Genomic DNA, 26,343 nt, shown 5'->3' with positions numbered 1-26,343 from the left:
TTCATCCTACTATCCTTCTTTCTAAAGAACCTTTTAAAATTAATATGCAATTACAGGAACATCTGCTTCCTTCAAAAAGTCGAATATTACCGGGGACCCTGGGTGGCTCAGTCGGTTAAACCTCCAACTTCAGTTCAGGTCATGATCTCGCAGTTTGCCAGGTCGAGCCCCACATCGGGCTCTGTGCTGACAGCTCAGAGTCTGGAGCCTGCTTCGGATTCTGTGTGTTCCTCTCCCTTTCTGCCTCTCCCCAGCTCATGCTCTCTCTCAAAAATAAACATTAAAAAAAAAAAGGAGAATATTACTGATAAAAATGAAGTCCCCTTGCATCAGAGATAACCACTGCTAAAAATCAGGTGAGAAAATAAGCAGGTTAAAAAATTTTTAACATATATTATACTACAATCTTTTTATACAGCAACTGACATAATAAGTGGGTTGGTACTTCTGAGATGGTACATTTCCTGTAACCGCTGGCTGCATTCCATAATCTGTTTAGTCCATGTGGCACTTACCTAGCCGTTCCTCAGCTCTTTGCCCTTACAACTGCTCTTCCTGTCCATAACCTTGTGTCCTTCTGCAAGTTCTCCTCAAGGGTATATCCTCATACCCCTGAGACCCTCCATCACACAGCCCTGTTTACTTCCTTCAAAAGCCCTCTTCCCAAGCTTCCCACATTTACTTGCTGCAATAATTATGCGCGCACTGTCTGAGGCTTCAGGAGGGTCATTTGTACCATTTCGGCTCAGAACCAGGAAGGTGGCAGGCACAAGAACATATGAGCTGAGTGAAGAATGCATCAATATGATTCTTCTTTCCTTTAGCCCATCAATTAGTATTTCTGCCACAAACTCAACGCAGTAATCGTAATATAAAATTTCAATACTAAGAAGTCGGTTAATGTAAGGCTACTCTGAAATGACTTGCTCAGTATTGGGGATTTCTCTCCTGGAGGCATGGCGGCTTGCTCATTTCCTTACAGACATGAGCTATTATGATGTGGACCCAAGTCCCAAGTCCCAGCCATTTTTTTTTTTTTTTTTTTTTTTTTTTTTTTACAAACACAAAGGTACCTCATCTTGGTTTCATGTTTTTTTCTCCATGATCAAAATTATTTACCTTCCTATTTGGAAGAGCATTTTACAAAGCTTGTCACAGGTGAAAAAAAAGTTTTTAAGTATCTTCTCAAGTCTAGGAAGTCAGTATTTGTTTCAGTTTGGAGGCTTGGCACGGACAGAGTCACAATACCCTCTGTCCCACTCATACTCTGCCCTGTCCTGAGACCTCTGGGAGACAGATACCTGCACGCAGCAGGCCCTGACCGACCACTTCCCCCGTGGGGGCCCATCTCTAGCCATTTTTAATCTCATGTTTATAAAATCAGAACCACACAGTTGGGGGGGAAAAAACTCTCAGGAATGGAACTGTTTTTCTGGGGCAATGTGAATACCGTAGTTGAATATTCCTGAAGTGTGATATAATTGTCTCTGAATTCCTGAGTTAATGTGTCTTTGGGAAGCATGCTCTATCACAATCATCAAAAGGCATTTGGGCTGCAGATACCTGTCCCAGATGTGCCCAGGCTTCCCTGAATTCTCCAGGGCACTCTCAGAAGACAAGGCTGGCTTCCCTCTTGGCTAAGCCTCCCTGGGATCCCTCCAAGGAAAGCAGGCTGGAGGGTGGAGGGTGGGGGTTCGTGGGGGAGTAAAATTCACTCTTTTTTCATTTACTCTTTTTATTTAACATACTCTAGGGGTGCCTGGGTGGCTCAGGCGGTTGAGCACCCAACTTCAGCTCAGGTCATTATCTCACAGTTTGTGGGTTCGAACCCCGCATCAGGCTCTGTGCTGACAGCTCAAAGCCTGGAGCCTACTTCAGATTCTGTGTCTCTCTCTCTCTCTCTCTCTCTCTCTCTCTCTCTGCCCCTCCCCCGTTCCTGCTCTGTCCCTGTCTCTCAAAAATAAATAAATGTTAAAAAAAAAATTAACATACTCTGTGCGGAGCATCCTCATGCTAAGCACTTTACCTAGCTTACTCCTTGAATTCTCACAGGGGCTTCTGACGTTGGTACTATTATTGGATGAGGATCTGAGGCACAGAGTGGGTAAGGAGTTTCCCCAGAGTCACACAGCTAGTAAGCCAGGATCTGAGCCCAAGCAAGTAGTCCAACTCTAGCATCTAAGCTCCTAACCACTATGCTACTTCTGCTATGATAATTTCTTTGTGGCTGGGGGGTGGGAAGCGTCTTCTAGGTAAGGACAGGAAGAAGTCACTAATCCTTCCTTCTTCCAGATTCTTTCCTGAACATCCACGGTTTTCCTACTGAATTCATGAGCAATGGTGTGCCTACCAGCTCTCAGTCCTTGCCCATCTCACCAAGGTCCCTTCCCACCAGGAGGTTCAATGACACCTTGACGTAGGGCACCATGAGACATATTTGGACCATAACTACATGAGACATATTTGGGCCATGGCTACAGCCCATGTTAATTTTGGTCAGTTTCTGAGCTGTAAAAATAATCTCACTTAGAAATAAATATTTTTTCAGCATGAATACAATGCTCCTGAGATCACAGTCAGCATGTTGAGCACGTGCTGTGAGACAAGAATGATGTCAGGCCAGGTCTCTCTCCTTCCTTGGGCCTTCCCTCTTCAATTTCCAAAGCCTATTCCCAAAAGGCTCTCTTGCAAAACGAGACCAGCCTCACTTCTGGCTGCTCTTTCTTTTCTGCCATGTCAGATTTGGCCTCTTCAAGCTACATTTTCAGGGTTTTATCTCCCTGTTCGTTCAACCTTTATCAATGCAGAAATACCACCAAGCTTCTTCCACAGACTCTTGTCAAGCAGAGGCAATCGCGTTCCTCCTTGCATGACTGGATTCAAACAGCTCCCTCACTAATCATTAGAACACCCCTGCTCCATTTCCAAAGGGATCCTGGGAATTGCATGAGACAGACACGCACTCTTTGGAGGGGCCACCCATACCCACACCAGCATGGACTACCAAGGAAAATCCAGCTCCGCTAGAAAGGGCTTTGAACATTCAGAACATGGATGGGTAGGTGTGCATTATAGGAAACATGGTATATGTGTAGGTCAAGGGGAAGCAGGCTTGACACTGAAAGAAAATTCCCAAAGCAAGTCAGAGATTTAACGAGACACAAGGACCTTTCCTTCTCTTTGAAATGTACTCACTATGGCTCCCACAGTAAAGGCTGTCTCTTCCTGAAACATCGCACCATGGCGGCCCACTCTAGCTTGAAAAATATTCACCCTTGAGAACAACCAATTTCAAGGTTCATTGACTTGAACTTCTTGGCACCAGCACTTCACTAGATGCTGATTCTATACGTTGTTTTCCAGGGTTAGATAACCAGCCACTGCCACGCTCACTTGCTCTTTCCCTGGGTTATGGCGTCTCAGTCCAGACTTCAACTGTCACCTACACGTACTCGAGTTCCAGAAGCATCTACCCAACTGACTTGTGACGACCCACTGACACACTTAATGCCCAAAGCTTGCAAAGTGGCCTGACAGCCACCTCATGATGCTGGACCACTGGCTGCCTGGGAATCCCCCACAACCCTTCTTCTCACCACAAAATGCACTCGCCATCCTGCAAACAACAACATCCTCCCTGAGTCTCCTCACCTGCTCCTACTCGCCACTCTCCTGGTCACAGCCTGAGCCAGGCTCTTTCCTGACCTGTTGGCATAGCCTCACCCATCTCTCTGTTTGCCATCTTCTCTCCACTCCTCAGAGTGGTCTCACCGGAACACAACCCTGATCACACATCACTTAAAATTCATCAGTAGCTATGTTCAGTGTTAAAGATAAAATATTGTCAGTTTCTTCAGAACCTAGAAAGATCCCCAAATTCAGTGTGGCAAAGTTCCAAATACATACAGATACTGGTCGAATCACTACGTTGTGCGCACGGAAATAATATAATAGAGTATGTCAATTATACTTCAATTAAAAAAAAAAAGCAGCAAAGGGGGTATATGTGTGGCTCAGTCCGTTGATCATCTGACTCTTGAGTTTAGCTCAGGTCATGATCTCATGGTTTGTGGGATTGAGTCCCACATCAGGCTCTGTGCTGAGCATGGAGCCTGCTTGGGATTCTCTCCCTTCCTGTTTGACCCCTCTCCCAAATATTTTTTTTTTTTTTTAAGTTTAAAAAAGCAGCAAAGTCCAGGGGCACCTGGGTGGCTCAGTCGGTTAAGGGTCTGACCTCAGCTCAGGTTATGATCTCGCAGTCCCTGAGTTTGAGCCCTGCATCGGGCTCTGTGCTGACAGCTCAGAACCTGGATTGTGCTTCGGATTCTGTGTCTCCCTCTCTCTCTGCCCCTCCCCAACTCACACGCACTCACTCTCTCGCTCTCTCGCTCTCAAAAGCAAACATACATCAAAAAAAAAAAAAAAAAAAAACCACTTAAATTTAAAAACCAGCAAACTCCAAATCCCCAAGAAATCTGCAATCTAGTCACAGTGACATTTTGAGAAACCAGAGATCCTGCAGATCCTGCCCCAGAAACCAGAAGGAGCTTTGCAAAGCTGCTTCTTCCTCAGGCCTCAATGCTGCTGCCTTTTCCTGTAGTTTCTGCCAGTTTCAAGCTCACGCCCCTTGGCCCCCAGGGCTCTCCCCTCCTACCACCCCTTACTATTCAACACTCAGGAAACCAGAAAGAGCCTTCTGGACACTAAATGGTAAATACTGCATGGCTGGCTGTATTCCAGTCGTACCTACCTCACAAGGTCACATCCCTTTTGTTGGTGAAGCCTGTTTATAACAAATCATTTGCCTCAGATAAATCTTCCTAGGCAGCCACTTGCCGCTCACGGTACCAGTGGTTGTTAACCTGGCTGTTGTGAAATCCTCTAGCATGTTTATGCCAGTGCACAAAATCTTCTCTCCAGCTCACGTCCATATTTATTTAACAATTACCTTCTTTAAAAGGACAACATCCAGGAAAGCTCCAGGGCATGGAGTGACTGTGGTAAAAACACTGAGCTAAGCACACGTTTGTGCTGCTTCTCACTCCTCACCCACCGCCCTAGTAAGGAGGTACTATCATCCTGAGCTTCCAGGGGAGAAGACTGAGGCCAAGCCCAGAGAGGAAGCGTAGTCTGTGGCTGTGAAGACTGAGCAGGTGCTCTCGACCGCCTCAGCCACTGCTCCCTTTAAACCGCACTTGGCCAAAGCCACCCCCAGGACCCAGGAATGCACGAGTCACAGAGTTGTAGATGTTGCAGGTTAATACCAATTACACAACAACTACTTGCCTCAAGTGTTTTGTCTGAAGATCATTGCCGTTGCTAACTGTTTCCAAGAAGGAGCTAGGACTACTCTGCTATTTCGGCTACAAACCCTCCAACTAACTGGCCAAAGAACTCTGTCACCTCTGGCAATGAAGTCCTGTGGACAAGGCGTGAGACAGACCACAGAGCAACACGCTGCCCTAAACTCAGCATCCAAACACGCCTCTTCCCGTCGAAATCTCAGAAGATGAGCTCACCCACCCTGCATGTTTCCATAATTAGGCTCCCCCTTTGCTCACTGGTTCCTGTGGCTGATGGACAGGCGCCAATACCCCTTCCTACTTCTGCAGGAAAACAGAAAACAAGTCCTGCTCCAATTGCCTCCCTCCAGTTCCCACTCTGAGGCCCAGCCTCAAGACTTGGCTCTCCTCTTCCCACCACCCACTGGGCCACTAACTGGGCCTCACATCAGGCATGAGCCCCAAAAAGGTGAGGACAGCCTCGTCTCCGATAGTTGTTAACTCTGGCTTCCTCTCAACCAGATGACCTCTATCACCAAGATAACGGCTGCTTAGTTACACGATTAACAAGAAAGGCTTGTTCCATGGTTGTAGTTATTGCTCTGAACGCTTCAGAACTCTTTAGGAACCGTCTTGTCTTCAGTGCCAATTTTTGAGAAAAACAAGCAAATCAGTATGATTATCTCAGGATCACAATCTAACAGTGACTGTAAACAATACAGCTCATTAGGACTACCAAGTCACAGTAAATATTTGCTCTGAATGATTTTCTGTCTTTTCAACAAATCCGATTCATCCTTGAGAGAGGAAAAACTTGTTACTACTGAACACATTCTGTAGGTTCAGAGACTAGTTCCAGGGGTGTTTGGTTCTGAGTGCACACCCCGGACAAGGAATGAATGGGTTCAAACCCAGCTGTGCAGCTTGCCACCCGTGAGATCGGGGGCAAGCTCTTTAACCTCTCTCTGCCTCAGTTTCCCAGCCTGTAAAATGGGGAGGAGTCTTCTACTTTCTTCATGCCATTTACAACACATGTAACTTTGCTTAGCACAACAGCCGGCACCAAGTAAGTGCTCCATAGCGCTAGCTCCAGCTATCACTACTTACCTCCTAGAGAGTAAAGAAGCAGCACAGCAGCCTCCCAGCACAACACAGAGGCTCGTCAGGAAGAGGATACACCTCCCCGAATAAACACGACACCGAAAAGATGCACAGGCAGATACCAACATGTGGCATACCCTAGCAATATACCTTAGGCGTCCACCCAAAGGCATCATAGAAGGTATTTAATAGACAAGGAAAAATATTTATGACACAGTTGTCAAAAGTTAATGCCTAGAATGTATCAAGAGTACTTACATTCTGCCTGCTTTTGTATCTGAAAATTCCCGTACTGAAATATGAAATATTGACATAGAGTAGTCGTTCATCAATGAAAATGGACGAACCATTCAGGAGACAAATAAGCCAAAGATATAAACAGGCCATTCTCAGAAAAGCAAAGTTCAATAGCCAATGGAGCAATTAAAGGCGAACAACTTCAACAGTAATTTAAAAAAAATGCAAGGTGAAATGCTGAGGCACATTTCACTTTTCAGAAATACTAATTTCTGAGAAACTCCTAACATCCAGGGCTGGTGATGGTATGAGAAAATGGTCAATCATATGCTGAGGGTGGGACAACAAAGTGGTAGATACAGGCCAATACGGTGGTACCATTATTTAGAATGTAAGAGTCCTTTGATCTAGAATCTCACTCCTAAGCATCTCTCTTAAAAGAATGCTAACATACGTGTACTAACACGTTTGTATATGCTCATCCCAGAAAGTTTAGTACTAGAAAAAAACTTCAATCAAACCATGGCAAGATGCATGAAGGCGTCCTGTTTTTACAGTATGTCCCTATAACGGAACACTAAGCCACGATTTTTAAAAATGTACGAACATGAAAATCTGGAAGTAGTAACGCATAAAGATGGCAATGTGTACTTGATAGTTGCTTACTAATTGCCAAGTCTCAGGGATGTTTTTTTCTTTCTACAGAATCACAGGAAAAAACAAACGTATTTTACAAAAATGGGGAAGGACAGGGACTCTGGAGGCAGACCACGTGAACTCGAAAACCAGCTCCACTATGTATTAGCTGTGGGCTCTGGACAGTCCTTTCAACACCCTGTGCCTCAGTTTCTCCTCCTTCCACATGGAGATAGTAACCACATGTAACTCACGGGGCAACTTAGTGGAGCTGGTACACTGAAGCTCTTCGCATAATGCTTGGCAGATAATGAGGTGAAGCCACTGTTGCAGCTACTGCTGGTATTATTGTCACCTTTGCACTATATAGTCTAAATACTTCCGTTGTGGGGGCGCCTGGGTGGCTCAGTCGGTTAAGCGCCTGACTTCGGCTCAGGTCGTGATCTCGCGGTTCGTGAGTTCAAGCCCCGCATCAGGCTCTGTGCTGACGGCTTGGAGCCTGGAGCCTGCTTCAGATTCTGTGTCTCCCTCTCTATCTGGCCCTTGCCCTCTCGAGCTCTGTCTCTCTCTCTCTCAAAAATAACTAAACATTAAAAAAATTAAAAAAAAAATAAATACTTCCGTTGTATATTGCATAGTTGGTACCACACATTTACATCCTATACCTTTTTTTTTTTCGAGAGAGACCGCGCGCGCACCTGAGCACTCTTGAGCAGAGGAGGGACAGAGGAAGAGGAAGAGAATCTTAGGCAGGCTGCGCGCCCAGGGCTGAGCCAGATGCAGGGCTTGATCTCACGACGCCGGGATCACATCATGAGCTGAAATCAAGAGTTGGATATTTAACCGACTGAGCCACCCAGGAGCCCCACCCTGTATCATTTTCATTTGGAAACACAGAGTTGCTCAGTATTGGCTGCCCCCTATGTGCCGGAGGTCATATCTAAATGGACACACGGCTATTGGTGGCAGAACCAAGCAGCCTCTTCCATGCTTCAGTACCTCCATCCTAGGTCCCCTGCTGCAGCGATTCCAAATGCCACGCTGGGGAGGACTGTGCAGACTGGGTGCTTGTGTACTCTTTAGGAGCCACAGCCTATTCTCCACCAGCAGGTGCAGACTGAGCTTCTGATGCTGGGGTCTGCACTCTGTCCCCACATGATACCCCGGCCTGACTCCTCTTCCCTGAAGCACAAGCGGACTGACTAGCTCCTGGGCAGCCCCTGTGGCCTGTAGCCCACCTGGGCATGGGCCCTCCTGGTTTCCCCTTCTCTGGGATTAGCTGGAGCCAGGCTATACCATGCCTCTGCCATTTGCCGGTCTGTCTACAGGGTAGACTGTGTCCAGTCCCTCCGGCAGCAAGCTCAAGGCCTGGCCACAGTCCGTTTACTTCCTTATTGCTTTCAACGTATTAGAATGAGTGCTTTTGTGCAACACACATTAAGCCTTTAAAATGTTTATCTCTTATCTAACTTACATGACAAAACAGCAATTCTTGAATTTAACCTTTTTACTTCCTGACCACCAGCTGAGAACACCACCAGCCAAGAGGAAAGTGTCCATTGCTCCTTCTCAGCCCTGAGTCCTCAACTCCACTTGAGCATCTGTCAGCCCTGGGTAGACAGACGGTCTCTAGAGAGCTGGTCCCATGTTCCTATTCTTCCGAATAGATCCCTGAGCCTGGCTGAAGAATGGCACACCTTCGGTGATATGACCATTGTTCTGTCTTGCCGCTTTGTTGTATGGCTGGTGTCACGTTCCATCATGTCAATTTTGGGGAATGTGATAGATGTGAAGCTGATTGGAGTTGGGTTCACTGGGCATGTGGGTTCCTGAGAAGATCATGAGATCTAGTCAAATCTCCAGTCCCCCCCAAAGAGGGTCCAGCATATTCCCTAAGAATTTGAAATGTAAAACTTTGCCAAATGAGTTAAGACAAAAACAAAAAAGGGACTCTACTTTCTAGCTGGTAGCCCAGAACTTTGAGAATTATCTTCTTCTAAAAAAAAAACTTCAACTCATGCACATGAACATTTGAAGGCAGACCCACAGAGTTCCATGTGCCTCTAAGAAAAACACTCCCTTTCCAACAGTCAAAGTACTTCCTACCTCAGAATCACCCCTAGGAAGAATTGAAAATTGTAGCCAGTTACATGCTGTCCTTTAAGGTGGGGTTTCTCAGATTCAGCACCACTGATGTTTTAGAACAGGTATTTCTTGGTTGGAAAGGGCTGTCCTGAGCATTGTGGAATGTTCAGCAGCAGCCCTGGACTCTACCCATGAGGTGCCATTTGCACTCTGCACCCCAATTATGGCAACCAAACATGTGTCCAGACATTGCCAAGTGTCCTGAGGGACAAAACCGCCTCCGGCTGAGAACCATGACCTTATGGGAGCACTGGAACTGATTCCAGGATGCTCCCACCTCCCAGAGTAGCCTGACCTTTCCTGAACTCATCGCCATATCGCCTTCTCCCCACTGGCTTTGTGTGTCTCCTAATCTAACTCATCTCCTGCCTTTTCCAATCCCTTCAACCTTCTGCTATGCCCTGGAATTTACAAGTAGCTCTCAGCAAGATCCCCTACAGTCTCAACCTCTTCATGGAATATTCCTTGCTCCTACCCTGAACTTAGGACACCGTTCCCCACAGCTTTCTCATATCACATGATGGGCTCTTCTCTCTTACCCCACATACTCCTCTTTGCCAATTCCAGATCATTTCCCTCCCAACGTCCTTCTAGAAACCCAGCCCCTTAGAACAGGAGCTGGCAAACTATAGCCTGTGGGTCAAATCTGGCTTACCGCTTGTTTTTATATAGTCTGTCAGCTAAGAACGGTTTTCAAATTTTTAAATGGTTGAAAAGCAAACCAGAAGAATATTTCATGACATGTAAAATTCAAATCTCAGTGTCCATACACAAGTAAACGCATTTGCTTACCTATTGTCATGGCCGCGCTTGTACTACACAAAAGTGGAATGTAGTCGAACGGTTGCAACAGACTGTCTGACCGGCAAAGCTTAACATACGTACCACCTGGCCCCTGACAGAGAAAGTTTCCAACCCCTTCCTTTGAGGCACGCGGCAGCGGTCTGTACCATCCGCTCCCAACCAGTTGTCACCATCTACTACCGGCCAGGTCACTCTTCCATGTGTATTAAAATATACACAGGACTGAAGGCTGGATGGCACAACTGCTAACATTAGTGGCTGAAGTTCAAAATTACCTCTACAGGTTGGAATGTTGTGTGGAAATTGACAGGGTGAAAATTTTCATATATTAAGTCCCATGCGATGTTCATTATCAGAAAGACCGGCATACAGAGCAGGAAGAAGATCTGCTATGTTTTGACAGAGGGGAAAACCACGATGAACAGGGAAACATTATGGGGAAATTTTATCCATGTGAGAGAATGCTAAGCAGCAACAGAGCTATAAGATTATGGAACGCACTTAGGTCAGAAGACCTTCCTTAAAGAGGGAAAAATTCAGGACTAGAGTGAGGTGCCCCAGAAAGGAGAGTGTCTGTGAGTGGAAGTTCACAGAATGGTCTCCTGCTCTAGGCTTTAAGACTTTTTCTCCTAAGATTATATCCTGTTACAATTTAAACCAGAAACACTGATCCTTCTGCTGATTTGAGGCTAAAAGTAATTTTTTCTTGGCAAAAAATGACAGCACCACCATTTTTATTCCTTCCAGTGCAAAGATGGAAATACAAAGATGAAATTTATAATTTAAGTGCAGGGGCGCCTGGGTAGCTCAGTCGGTTGACCGTCTGACTTTGGCTCAGGTCATGATCTTGCTCATGGGTTTGAGCCCTGTGTCAGGTTCTGTGCTGATGGCTCAGAGCCTAGAGCCTGCTTCGGATTCTGTGTCTCCCTCTCTCTTTGCACCTCCCCTGTTCAGACTCTGTCTCTCTCTCTCTCAAAATAAACATTAAAAAAATTAAACAAAAATAAAATTTAAGTGCAAAGATAAAACTCATTATGGCACACACAGTCACAAAAGATACTTTTAGGTGACAGATGACCAATACTCATACTTGATTTGGTAAATGCTCAGTGTAGAAGTGTAGGTTTCTTAAGAAACCAAAACAACCCAAAATGTGTTTGGAGTCTTAGTCCTTACTGGAACTAAAACACATAGCCCGGTAGGCTTAAGTCTTAAGGAGACTGAGATTTTTCTGCTTTTCAACTCTTCGAATTTTTATATTTACATCAAAAAAACACACCTACATGGTATGTAAATAAAATTCCCGCTCCAAAAAGTCAGAAGCACTAATCTCACTCAGTGACTATGTTTGGGAACGGTGGATTAGGAAGTGGTCCTGTGTGATCTGGACATTGAAAGGCAAGGGCCAAAGACTTGTGTTTAACCCACAGCTCAGCCCCTTAGTCCTGGGATCATCACAAGTCACTGACCTCCAGTTTCCTCACTTGTAAAAAGAAGATGAAGACGCTTGTCCTGCTAGATCCTACAGAGAAATTCAGATGATGTCAAAGGACCACCTGAGTGGAGAGGCACCATATGCATTTTAGGGCACCATGAATCTCTAACCTCTAACTCATTCCTATCTTCTTTTCAAAAGTACTGGCATTAGTTGCATCAGAATTATAAAATCCAGCCTAAAATTCCTATGTGGCATATGCAAGGCACATTGCTACAAGTTAGAAGTAGGGCCAGAATGCTCACACAGATGAAGAGCAATCGAAATCAGGCAAGGCCTATGGGCACAATGAACTACTTGACACAATGAACTACTTGATTCAAAGATACTGTTTTGAGGCTCAGATGTTGAGCAGGTGACTAAGCTATGCATGCATGGCTTATTTCCCATTTGGCTTCTCGTCACCCTTTCCCCCTCTATTCCACTCCCACCTCTGCCAAAACTCTACTGTTGTTTGGGGACCATAGGGCAAAACCCCTCCAATAGACTTCATGGATGAAGCCACTTCATAATCAATCTGTAAAATGTTATCTGTCTTTCTAAGTGGGGAAGTGTATTCTTCTCAAATAAATGCACTAAATTTCCATCAAAGTACTAATGTCAGTAAAATGAAAAATCAGTCCTATTTGAAAAGAATGAGACAGGAAGCATGCAGGGCTGCATGTGTGACCTCGCATTCGAGATCCCTCCAAGCCCTGCACCTCAAAACCATGTGCCCATGGTGGCTCACTGCACCTCTGTCATCCTTGCCAATCTGTCACAAGGCATGGCCATCTGAACTCACAACATGGGGATGGGGATCTTTGAAAAGTGTAATAGCAAGAAACAGACCAGCAACATACAGGACACAAGTTGAACAGAACAAGAGAATGCCAAGTGCTGCTGACGGGGACTTCAAATAACTGTCCCCAGCATCTGTGGTGGTTTTACATAGAGATTTTTAATCTACTGTATACACTTTTCTCCATGTTAATTTCTGAAGCCATTAGCTAGGAGCAGAGCTGGAGAGAACTTTAAGTGCCCTTTGAGCACTGCCTAAGTTTCTTGAAGATCTTAGACTACAAGGTGTGATGTTTATGGTGGATGTTCTCATTCCTCAATTTGTTTAGAAGTTTTAGTCTTTTTTTTTTTTTCACTTAAGAGAGCTTGCTGTACACAGATTCTCAGAAACAGAAAAATCTGTAGATGGGCAATTATGTGGTAGAGAAGGGTGTCAACACAGACTGTGGCTCACACATCACTCCTACTCCATCTGTGATAGGAGGCACCCAAAGGCATGGCTCGTTAAGTGATTCCACGAGTACCAGACTGCTTGGGGCATCTGGCACGGTGGGTGTTCCCTTAGGGATGAAAGGAAGGGACATATCTTGATCACTCTCTTTCTTAAGGTCATCCAACTGATTCTGAGTTATTTTCTTCTTCACCAGGCAGCCTGGTGACCCGCACTTGGCTCCCAGGTGGATCTCCACGATGGCAGAAAATGCTGCGGTCAAATGAGGTAAGCAGGGCTTCTGCACTCCAGCAGCAGGAGGTGATGCGCTGGCAAACCAGTGTCCCAGTCAGTCCAGGTGGACCTGGCTGGCATGGACTGGTCCACAGAGCTCCATCATCCTAATGAACTGACAGCATTCACTTGGGAAGATAGAAGTGGACCCAGACTCCAGAACAGCATGGCCATCCTTTTGCTGCACACTTGTTCTACAGAACCATTTCTAAGTTCCTATAGGTTGTGTCAAAAGGTCTTCCTTTGTATATCTGTACATAGTTTCTTATGAGATTGTCAACCTTTGTATTTCTTCCTATCTGCCAATCTCATTCTTAGTTTCTCCCAGCCCAAATGTGAGGTTCGTAAGGACAGAGATCATACCTTATATCTTCACAGCATCAGAAAGTGCTGGCCTATAACACATTCTCAACAAAAATGTTCGCTAAAACAAACACTGAAAAAGTGACGGCGATAGTATTTACTGAAATTTACATATGCTTATATATATATATCATATACCCATATATAAAATTTAACATAATATATATTTACATATGTTTATATTCATATATTTAATTCATACAGGTTTCTTCTATTTAACTAAAACCAACCTCCACCATCTACTGCCACAGTATCTCAAGACTCTTACAATCTTGCATTCACATGAGGGCACACCATTTACTTCCAGGTAAAGTTTTGGGGTTTGGATTCTTTTCTATTTGATAAAGCACAGCTTTTCAGACATTACGGAGATACGGATATAAAAACACAAATGGGTGAAGAAGAGCTCGTGGGGTTAACAAGATCACATCTACGTGGGTCACCAGGGCCACCTTGTCCCGGGGTGCTCCAAAGGACTTCCGGGTGGTGTTTCAAGGGTAGAGAAGAGGCAGGGAGGAAGTCAGGAGGGGTTAGGAGGCCAGCGGGGAGGGGGTGGTAGTGGGTGCCTGTGGGGATGGGACCCCTCCCACCTTTTCAGGATCCTTGTGCCCGCCCCCCTCCGCTCCACGGCTGGGTTAATGCTTACTTTTCACAGTGCTCTCGTACTTGACCGGGCTTGAAGCCAGGAGCCGACTGGGAGCTGGGACTGGTGGGGGCCGACACAGGACTCCTGATGCTTTGCACCGAGTGCCTGCGGCTCCGCCTGCGGTCCAGGCCCCGCTGCTCGCCCTCTCCGCTGCCGCCTCCAGAGCACACGCTGGCCCTCCTCCGGTCCCGGCGCCCGCTGGGGGGCGGCTCTGCGGTCTCGTCGCCATCCTCGTGCCGCAGTGCCACCTGAAAAAGCAGACAGCGCCCGGTGCAAGGTCAGACTTGACATCCTCTCCCAGGCCTTAGGTGTGACTTTGCATTCCACGCTCCCCTTAATGAGCATTTAACACTGTCATTCCATCCTGCTAACTCAGCTTCTCTGCAAGATCGTCACATCCGCACGCGTGCCAGAGCGCAGTCCGCGAACTTAAAGATGCTTGCCACCGTGTATTTTCCCAAATGGGTATGAAAAAGCCAACAGAGATCATGAGTAGGTCCGAGAAATATTTCGTAATTAGACAGGATCTTTACCCTGGAGCCCAGCACTGTCATTTCCGGGGCCGCGTCTCTCCTGGACCCCCCTCGGCTCTGTTCTGGTCCAGGAGGTGAGGTCGGTCCTGGAACCCAGTGGCGGGGAGCCCTGAAGTTCCTGATCATTCCTGAGCTTGCTTCCCAACGAGGGTGCTCAGAAGAGCACAGCAAGGATTCTGCCCAGAGGCAAGAGCCACAAGGCGCCTGGTGAGCGGATCTGGCCTCACCCACGGATCCGTTGCAGAGGCCTATTCGGCAGCACGTTCGGCCTGATGTCAGCACCTCTGCTGGGCACTGCTATCAGGCTACCCTCCCATCCCGGGCCGGGGTTGGGGGAGGAGCCCGGAGTTACATTGGAGAGCCTGCATATGCTAGTCACGAAAATATATACCCAAAATAGACTTCACCTCTAGATTAGTTTTTTTTTTCATCTCCTCTTAAAAGTAATGCATATTTGTGCAGAAGAATAATTGCCTTACACTTTGCCACTGTGGATTTCCCATGGAAACCTGAGCCAACTGGCAGCATGCCTCCATACAGCTATCCTCCTCCAAAGGGTATTTTACTCCTGCTCCTAGTTGGCGCCCTCTCAGGAGGCCCTGCTCTGCCATCTCCTAATCTCGCTTTGTCCTGGATCCTGCTCCATGGCTGCCTCATTTTAGGCTAACACCATCTGCCTATGTGTTTGCTTGCCTCCCTGCTTCTCCACGCCTGTCCTTCCCAGCCAAGGGCTACACTCACCTGTATCTCCAGCTTCTGTAAGGGGTGTGTGCGTGCGTGTGTGTGTGTGTGTGCGCGTGCGCCCATCCTCTCTAAAACTAGACAGTAGGAAAAGCACAGGTTGTCCTTAACTAGATCTGTGCACACTGGCTGTGTGGCTCATGAGCCAGCTATGACCCGTAGCTAATTATTTGCCTTCTCTCTAGCTCACCGTATGAGGATAACAGTATTGCATTCGTGGGACTGCGTTAAGAATAACTTATGTAAAGATGATCTATGTGACTGGTACTCAATAAATACCCCCCAGTAAACATGCCCACCTATTCCTCCCTCTCACAGATATGGCACGCCAGAGCCAGCCCCGGCCAAGTCCAGCAGCCTCTCTGACCTGGCAACCGAGGAACTACACAGTCCTACGTCCCCAAAGGTGCCAATTCTCCAGCCACATAGGTGCTCTTGGTCACATTTTACAACTCAGACCTGACGGGTGAGAGAACGGAGAATATAAAGACCCAGATGGCTAACCGTGCAATATGGCTCTAACATCACCTATCTATAGAAAACCGACCTATTGCGAAATCAGTGGTGTCCCGTGTCCAAAGTGTTCACACCTGTGCTCATCTAGCAAGGTGAGCTTGGCTGTGTCAAGACCAGGTGGGCCACTCTCGTCCCAGTTCACAGGGATGAACACCTAGGCCACGCGGCCTGTTTCACAGGGGTGCACCCACCATCCACATGTCCCAGGTCTAGTTTCCTCTGGGTCCGGCTTTTGCGTGAGATCGATTTTGTGAAACCTCTCCTATCTTCGTGCCAGATACATTTTATAACAAGCTCACACAGAGGAGGACAATTTGATAATACTGTGACTATTTGTTCTCCCAGAATTTACTAGTCAGACATAATGTTGGGAGGTTTGACGTAATAATTGATAAGAGTTCAGGAAAAGCCCTGTTATAAAATGTCATTGGAAAGTCTGTTTCCTAGGGGTCTCCTCTCCAATACAACTGCAAGAACTAAGAATGAAGTTATACATTGGGTTAATCACATTTACCATCTCAACATTAACACTTTATACTGCATTCTCTGGGCAAGTTTGAGAACGATTGTACACCTGATGAAGGACAGTCTTTTTAAATATTTCTAGCCAATCGTTTTTCCTTCGGTTTTAGACGTAAAAATTCTAGACCATTTGAACTTATTCTGACCCGAAGTATTGATTCTGCTTCTTATTAAGCACACATTTGGAATGATAAGATTAGGGGCTAAAGTAGAGTTCAGATATTTCTAATTCCTTGTCTAACCTCAGAGATCCAGGGATCAAATAGTGTTCCTTCCCGAGAGGCACACTCTGTGTGCACAAAGTGAAATCCACTTTAACTGCCTTTTGTCAGAGAAGATGGAGACAATCAAAACATTTAAATGGAAAGAAAAATCTGGAAAAATTATCAAAGCAACCCCATAAGACAAATTTTAATGGGGGCTTTCTAAAGTTCAGATCCTCAGCAAAACACTCATCTCTTAAACAAAAAAAAAAACGAGAGGGGTGCGCAGAAGGGGTAAATGGGGCACCGGATCCAAGTAGATTCAATGACAACCTCGCGCTTCACAGTGAGCAACAAGGGAACTTGAAATTTGGGGCTGGTGTTCACTCATGATTTTGTTTTTATAACAAGAATTGTAGAATCACCGGTATCTCCCGAAGACAGGAAGAAAGGCTTTACTTTCACACGCAGGGCTAGAGCGGCAGTGCCCAGGTCCTTAGATTCTAGGGAACACAACAAATTAGAGTCAAGAACATGCAGAACTAGCAAAGATCTGGAGAGAACAGCACTTACCACCACTCTGAATCTGTGGTGTCAGATCTGAGTAACTACATGTGCAAGGAGTGTCCCCACCAAACACGAGATGAGATCAATAATGTCCCAAAGAATCTCTAGTCTCTCCCTAATAATGCAGTGTTTCACTTGCTGGGCCCCTCAGCAAGTGCTAGTTCTTTTCTTTTTTTTTTTTTTTTTTATGTTTATTAAACATTAAAGAGAGAGCTCAAGCAAGCACGGGCAGGAGTGGGGGGAGGGGTAGAGACAGAGAGGGGGACAGAAGTTCCCAAGCAGGCTCTGTGCTGACAACAGAGAGGCCAATGTGAGGCTCGAACTCACTAACCGTGAGATCATGACATGAGCGCCAGTCGGACACTTCACTGACTGAGCCACCCAAATGCCCTGTAATTCTTTTAATTAAATGTAGAACACTACTCATAAAGTAAAACCCACATGAGGAGCAGTTTCCAAATCCAGCACTGACTTGCTTACATAGTCTACCCTACTTTACTAGGAAAGCAATTAGAAGCAACTTAGGTTGGCATCTGTGACAACTTCCATCAGTCGTCTCAACGACTGTGAATGATCTGAATACTCTTTAAGTTTTTATTAGGGACATTTTCAAACATACACACAGTGTACAAAGAGAGTACAAAGACTGTGATGTGTTTATCACCCATGACCGTTCAACAAGTATCAACCCTGTCCAACCTTGTGTTACTTACGCCCCACTCCCTGCCCCAACCCCAGACTTTGAGGTAAATCCCAGATCACATCATTTCATCTGTAAACATTTTAGTATATATCCCTAAAAGATAAGGATTTTTAAAACCCATAACCACCATATTACTGTTCCACTTAAAATAATTTTGTTTATTAACTTGTTTTATTTTTCATTTTTTTAAATTTACATCCAAATTAGTTAGCCTATAGGGCAACAATGATTTCAGGAGTAGATTCCTTCCACTTAAAATAATTTCTTAGTATCATCAAATATCCACTAACGTGAACACTCTTGATAGAGGTCAAAAGCTATTACATTTCTTGGGCACCTGGATGGCTCAGTTGCTTAAATGTCTGACTTTGACTCCAGTCATGATCTCATGGTTCATGAGTTCAAGCCCTGCACCGGGCTCTATGCTGACAACTCAGAGCCTAAAGCCTGCTTTGGATTCTGTGTCTCCCTCTCTCTCTGCCCCTCCCCTACTCATGCTGTCTCTCTCTCAAAAATAAACAAACACTAAGAAAAATTTTTAAAAACTACTTCTTTGAGTTTATATTATATTACTACTCACATCATGACAGGCAACCATTGTTACATAGTAGACACAATCTTGTTCCATATTGCTATCTCACACCTTCTTTGTAATCCTACACATATACATCCATACCTATACATCCTGGTTCAGCTTTTAGGTGAAGTGATACCAATGCCAGTAGCATTTCAAGAAGGAACTACGCTAATGACAGCTTGTAGAATATTGTCACGGTGCTGGGCTCCCAGAGAACCACACCTCCCTGTCTTCTCACTCTGGTGTAGCCCCCTCCTACACTGAGTCCATTTTCTATGGGACTTGCTTTGGTCAATGGGGTATCAGCCAACATGATAAAAACAAGGCCTGAGAAGTGTTTGCACATGGGGACTTGCCCTTCTGAAATGCTGCTACCATGTAAAGAAGTGCAGGCTAGCCTGCTGAAGATACACAGCCTAGCCAAGAGCCAGCACCAAATGCCAAAGCAAGTGAATGAGGCCATCTTAGACCATCTCTCTGGCCCTTCCCTGCTCACATGTGCACATGCGCTCTCTCTCAATGAGTCAATAGCCAGACTCACAGATACATAATACAAGTTCTCAAACAAAGGAGCTTCTGTCTTCATGGAACTTGGTGGTATTTGGGAGCGTTCTACTTCCCCAAGAGTGGAAGCTCTCCAAAAGGGATCAAAAATCTGTCCTCTTGGGTTTTTATGGTGGCTTAATGGTGGAGTCATAATTGACTAAGTCACTGGCCACTGGCTGATTCAGCCTGCCCCCATCCAGAAGTGCTTTCCAAAAGTCAGCTCACCAACATAACAAAAGATACCTTTATCACCCTCAACACTTAGGCAATTTCCAGGGTTTTGGGAGCTGTGAGCCAGAAACGAGAATAATGACCAAATACATATTTCTTATAGTAAATCACAATATCACACTCTCATCCCCAAAGCCTTCAGCCTTAATATACTTTTCCATTACTAGGACCGCATTTTCAGAGTCAAAAGTTAGAACATATAATCTGACAAAAGATTTTATATCTTGATTTGTGAATTTATATATTTGAAAACTCATATGAAGCTATAAAAATTAAAATGAATTTAATTAAGCAGGGATTAAATCACCTTTCTGAAATGGAATTAAATTACATGGAATTGGGCCTGTCCCCAGAAAGTCCAGGACATGTGGTCACCAGACATCCTCCACTGTTAAGAAGAATTCTAGAAGCCCAACCAAGTTCTCTCAATTACTTGAAAACATTCATAGCTTTTGTGAGGAAAAGACTGGCTCTGCTTATAGGTCTCTTTGCTGCTCCTGAATATAATGAACTTGGTTGTCCTGTAATAGTAAATATTGTTCAAAACATTAACTTTCAGAAAGGAATAAAAACCCTGTGACTCTCCCTGCTATCTCAAGCACTGAGTTGTCACCTTGAGTTATTACTCAGGGCATCTCTCCTTTAAGGTAGCTGTACTCTGATTAAATCATGTCTTTCCTTCAACCCAGCATCTGGCAAATACAGTCATAAAACAAGTGATATTTAAGAGAGACCTTCATTCAAGCCCTTACTGAACTTCTACTCTGAGCAGGCATACCGATAAGCCCTGGGGTCAAAGAGGGAAATGAGACATGACTCAGAGTAGCAACTCAGAGGCAGACTGACAGGCAAGTATGTCCTGAGGACTGCTCAGTCCGAGGTATAGTCATAGCGAGTTCCCTTTCGTAAGTTGTGAACAAAGAGGAAGGGACAAGTGTAGGAACTCTTTTGATCTTGCCATGAAGGCCTGGTGGACAAGGGGACAGCTAAGGTGACTCCTATAGGAGTAGGAATTTGCCAACTATGAGAACAGGAAGGAAGAACACTCTAGGCAAAGAAAAGAGAATAAAGGAAAGCCCACCCATCCCACCCCACAGCACTGGTGCAAAGACCTGTCTTTCATGTTCAAGAGCCAGAAGAAGTTGAGTATGGCTGAAACTTCAGAGACATCATAGGAGCGACCAGAGACAAGGCCACAGGGGCATAAAGGCCACACACTGTGTAGTAGACCCCTGTATCGACTCAAGCTGTGTGGGCTTCATCCTGTTGGCCACAGAAAAGGTTTTTCATTTATTCATTCACTCATTTGCTTGCTCACATTTGTTCTCTTAAACAGAGAAATGGCCTAATAGTCAGATCTGACTTTCAGAAGGATCCTTTTTTTCAGTTGCTGGGAGTTAGGAAGGGAGAGAAAGTAGAGAAACCCCCAGGGGAGGCAGCCCCTGCAGGATGCCAGCCTCTCGTGGCTCAGCTCATGTTGCTCTCCCAGCCCCTATCCCTCCAGTCACACGCTCTTTTCAACCCTTCACACCTGCCAAGCCAGAGCTCCTCCACTGCTTTGCCCTCCATCACTGTCTTTAGGCCATCTTCTCAGAAGGGTCTTCCCTACTCTTGCCTCACTTTCTCACCTCTACCTCATCCTGTCTCTCTTCATAGACATGTTTGGAGGCTCATATTCTCTGCTTGTTCATGTAATTGGTTACTGTCTGCATCCCATCAGAGTATGCGCTCCCTGAGGGCAATGACCTTGTCTGTCTAGTTCACTGCTATGTCCTGGGGCCTAGAATAAGTGCCCAGAACATAGCAGCACTCAATAAAGTTGTGCTGAATAAACAAATTCACAGAGGAACAAATGAATGAGAAGATATTACAATAATCCAGGTAAGAAACAATGGGGCCAGAGCTGTGAAATAAACAAAGTGAGGTTTTCAGAAATCAGATTTCTAAGTGGGGGGCAGAGGAAAAGAAAAAGGAGTCCAAGATAGCTCCAGGTTTGTAACATGGGAGACTCCACTGCTTGTCGAGGTGGAGAAATGAAATGCTTACATGTCATGTGCAGCTCCCAAGTAGCCATGGCCAACACAGAACTTCCCTGGCAGCGTCCATATCCCTCGGCACCACTACACTGAGCTGCTGGGGGCAATCAGCTACTTGCTTGTCTTATACCATAGATTTAAAGTTCCTTGGGCAGGGACTTCTCTCTGTATTTTTAGCCCCAGCAAAGTATGTGACATATAATAGGCTTCCATGAATGAATGTAACATAAGAAGAGAAGCAGGCAGAGGGGCAGGGAGCCAGGGGCCTTGGAAAAAGCTCAAGGTCAAATATCAGCCACAAAAGCTCAAAAGCAGTGGAACTCATTAGGTAAATAAGAACAGGCCACATAGACTGAGAGTGGAGGCCTGATAAGGGAAGCCCAACACTGAAAAGAAGGTCAGAGAAGAAAGATTCAGGGGAGGACCCTGAGGAGGAATGATTAGAGAGATATTCTGGAGCCGTCTGTACACACAGCCAGAAATACAGAAACAACACATAGGAGTAGTCTCATGAACATTAGCATCATCCTTTCAAAATGTTAGCCAAACAGTGATATCCAAACTGATAAAGATGGCATACAGAAAAAGAGAGGAAGAGAAGAGATAGAGGGAAGATGAGGGGAAGCCAATCTTATGCTTAAGAATACTTGTGTATACATTCGAAATAAGTTAGTAACAAACAATTTCCACAGCACATTTTAAAAAAGGATACATCATGACCAAGTGGGTTATAGACCAGGAGCACAAGGATGGTTTACAAAAGTAAAGAAATGAATTAAATAACCAACTCAAAAAAACTAGAAAAAAATACCAACAAAGTAAACTGAAAGTTAACGAAGAAAGTTATAAAGATAACAAAGAGGAAGTAACACTTCCAAACTCATTTTACAAGGCCAGGATTATCCTGTTACCAACACCAGATAAAGACACCCCCCCACACACACACATTACAGGCTAATAACCCCAATGAACATTGTTGTAAAAATCCTCAATAAGATATTAGCAAACCAAAATTCAGTAATGCATTAAAAGGATCATATACCATCATCAAGTGGGATTTATTCCAGGGACTCAAGGATAGTTCAACATCCATAAATCAATCAACATGATATACCATATTAACAAAGGATAAAAATCATATCACCATCTCAATAGGTGCAGTAAAACATCTGACAAAAATCAACATCCATTTATGATGAAAACTTTCAAAAAAAAGTGAGTATAGAAGGAAATACTTCAAAAAGAAAAAAACAGAAGGAAATACCTCAATATAATAAAGGCCATATAAGAAAACCCCATCATACTCAATAGTGAGAAGCTGAAAGCTTTTCCTCTAAGATCAGGAACAGATAAGGATGCCCACTCTCATCACTTTTAATCAATATAGTATTGAAAGTCCTAGCCACAGCAATTAGGCAAGTAAAAGAAACAAAAGGCATCCAAATAGGGAAGGAAGAATTCATTAACAGATGACGTGATACTATATAAAGGCCTACAGATGCTATTAAAAAAAATGATCAGAATAAGTGAATTCAATAAAGTTGCAGGATGCAAATTTAGCATACGGAAATCAGTTGTGTTTCTATATACTAATAATGAGCTCCCAGAAAGAAAAACTAGAAAACAATGCCATTTACCATTGCATTAACAAACACCTAGGATTAAATTTAACCAATGAGGTAAAAGAACAAATATTTAGAACAAATTTAGAACATATTTAGAACAAATATGTTCTAAAAACTATAAAACACTGATGAAAGAAATTGAAGATGACACAAATAAATGGAAAGAAGAACACTGGAATGGAAGAATGGAAGAACACTGTTAAAATGTCCACAGTACCCAAAGTAAGCTACAGATTCAATGCAGTCTCCATCAAAATACCAATGGCATTTTCACAGACTTAGAAAAAAAGAATCCTAAAATTTACATAGAACCAAAGAAGAGCCCAAACAGCCAAAGCAATCTTGAGAAAGACAAACAAAGCTAGAGGTATCATGCTTCCTGATTTCAAACTATACTACAAAGCTACAGTAACAACAACAGCATGGTACAGGCACAAAAACAGATACATAGATCAACAGAATAGAATAGACATAAACCCATGCTTATGCGGTCAATAAGTCACTGACAAAGCAGGTAAGAACATACAATGGACAAAAGACAGTCTCCTCAATAAATGGTGGTGGGAAAACGGGACAGCTACATGCAAAAGAATGAAACTGTACCACTATCTTAGACCATATACAAAAAGAAACTCAAAATGAAGTAAAGACTTTAATGTAAGACCGGAAACCACAAAGTTCCTAGAAGAAAACAGGCAATAAGCTCTTTGACATCAACCCCAGCAATATTTTTTTGGACCAGTCTCCTCAGGCAAGGTTAACAAAAGCAAAAATAAATGAGTGGGACCACATCCAACTAAAAATCTTTTGTAGAGAAAAGGGAGCCATCAACAAAACAAAAAAGGCAACCTACCGCCTGGGAGAAGATCCTTGCAAATCATACATCCAATAAGGGGTTAATATCCAAAATACATAAAGAACCTCCACAGCTTCTCAAACAGCCCAATTAAAAAGTGAGCAGAGGACTTAAACAGACATTCTCCCAAAGAAAACATCCAGATAGCCAACACACACATGAAAAATCCTCAACGTCGCAAATCATCAGGGAAACACAAATCAAAACCACAGTGAGATATCCCCTTACACTGATCAGGATTGGCTGTTATCAAGAAGGCAAGAAATAACACGTGTTAGTGAGGATGTGGGAAAAGGGGAAACTTTGTACACTGTTGGAGGGAACATAAATTGGTGCAGTCTGGGAAACAGTACAGAGATTCCTCAAAAATTGAAAAAAAGAACTACCATATGATCAGCAATCCACTTCTGGGTATTTCTCCAAAGAAAATGAAACCACCAATTCAAAGAGATAAATGCACCCCTATGTTTACTGTCAGTTTTCTTTATAGCCAAGATATGGAAGCAACCTGAGTGGCCACTGATAGATGAATGGATAAAGAAGATGTGGTACACATATACAATGGAATATTACTCAGCCATAAAACAGAATACAACTTTGTCATTTGCAGCAACATGGATGGACAAAGAGGGTATAATGCTAAGTGAAATGAGACGGAGAAAGACAGATACCCTACTATTTCACTTATATGTGGAATGTGAAAAACAAAACAAACCCAAAAAACAGACTCATAGACACCAGAAACCAGCTGTTGGTTAACAGATTAGGGAGGAGGTCCAAAGTCAGGGGAAATAGAAGAAGGGGATTAAGAGGCACACACTTCCAGTTATAAAATAATTCAGTCATGGGGATGTAATGTACAGCGTAGGGAATACAGTCAATAATACTGTAATAACTTTGTATGGTACAGGTAACTAGACTTACTGTGGCTATTTCCTAACATACAAAACTAATGAATCACTATGATGTACACCTGAAACTAATAGGATGTTGGATGCCAACTATACCTCAATTTTAAAAACAAATATTGAGTTACAAACAGAAAAGTAGTGCATGGGGTGCCTGGATGGCTCAGTTGGTTGAGCGTCCGACTTCAGCTCAGGTCGTGATCTCACAGTTCATGAGCTCGAGCCCCGTGTGGCCTCTGTGCTGACAGCTCAGAGCCTGGAGCCTGCTTCGGGTTCTGTGTCTCCCTCTCTCTGGCCCTCCCCTTCTCAAAAAATTTAAAGAAAAGCAGTGCAAATCATACGTAAATCAAAATTATTTGAAAAAAAGCCCAACAAAATAGACAATCTACTAGTTAATCTATAATTACAAACAAAAATTATTCAATAACAAAGGGAAATACCTATTGGCACAGAGGAAGTTAAAATCACTCATAAGAGGTTTATCTATCTCTTTGCTAGTCCATTTAAAATTCCAGAAGAAATGAATAATTTCCTCATAAAATATAATTTAGCAAAATTGATCCCACTAAATATAAGGAGTTTAAGTAGACCAATCACCATAGAAAAAAACAGTTACCAAAGACTTTTTTCTTCCCCCCAACAATGCATGCGTGCACATGCGCACACACACATACTCCTCTTCCTCGGACAGGCCCACACGTTGGATAGAATTTCCCGAATTTCCCAAATTTCCCAAGGGAATTCTATCAAATCATCAAAGACCAGAGACAAGGGCAGAGAGAAAGAATACAAACTTCTAAATATTTTTATAAATCAAGAATAAAAGTGATACTTAAACATAAAAAGGATCACATACCCACAGGAAAAGAAAAGTACAAGAATACTCGAGGTCGCGTGGTTTGGCGTGGAACAAAAGTTCAAACCAACCAACACCCAATGAGAGAACAGCAAATAAGTAAACTGTCCTACAGTCACCAGCAGTGAAAATGAATACACGAGAAATCCACACAACATGGGTAAGTTTCAAAAACAATAAGCCGATGAGAAATTGTAGAAGGATACAAATGATAGGTTTCCCTTTATAAAAAATTTGGGAACAGTACGCTGTTTAGGGATACAGACTGGGAGAAAGGAATTAAAACAGCTGGACTAAGACCTCCTCACTCCTATAAAGCAATGAGTCTGGGGAAAGAAAGAAGGCAAGTGACTCCTTCTAATCTTTTGTAAGTATGCTAATAACCAGACTACCTAATAAACAGCCTAATACTATTTGCTAAAATGAGAGCTCTTGTTTCTGGAATTGCTCTTACCAGGATGGGACTGGTTAAGGATCACCTGACTAAGGACTACCTATGGTGCAGAATGTATGGGCTCACGAGCCATGATTCTCTACGCTATGCAGTAGAGAGGTCTCATAACCGAATACTACTCACTGGGCAGCGGGGGTGGGGAGGGGACCTGTGATCCTCACTTGGAGACCTCACCTATTTTCTGGGTCAGAGAGCATATGTCTGATGCATGAGGAAAAGACCTAGGAGTCCAGGGATGACCCAGACCCCTCCCTGT

General features: G+C 44.1%; 1 protein-coding gene across 4 annotated transcripts in view; it reads right to left on the bottom strand.

Annotated features, from left to right (window-relative positions):
• FHOD3 (formin homology 2 domain containing 3) overlaps positions 1–26,343 on the bottom strand; it is a 470,296-nt gene that overhangs the window by 135,540 nt on the left and 308,413 nt on the right. For all 4 annotated transcript variants that reach the window (XM_047828303.1, XM_047828305.1, XM_047828304.1 and 1 more), the window contains one exon: positions 14,214–14,461. In XM_047828303.1, the coding sequence (XP_047684259.1) occupies positions 14,214–14,461 (248 nt within the window). The remainder of the gene's footprint in view (positions 1–14,213; positions 14,462–26,343) is intronic.

Source organism: Prionailurus viverrinus, chromosome D3 (assembly GCF_022837055.1).
Source record: "Prionailurus viverrinus isolate Anna chromosome D3, UM_Priviv_1.0, whole genome shotgun sequence".
In the NCBI taxonomy this organism is placed as follows: Eukaryota; Metazoa; Chordata; class Mammalia; order Carnivora; family Felidae; genus Prionailurus; species Prionailurus viverrinus.
Note: the sequence above shows the minus strand (reverse complement) of the source record. Positions and strands in the feature narration are given on the sequence as shown.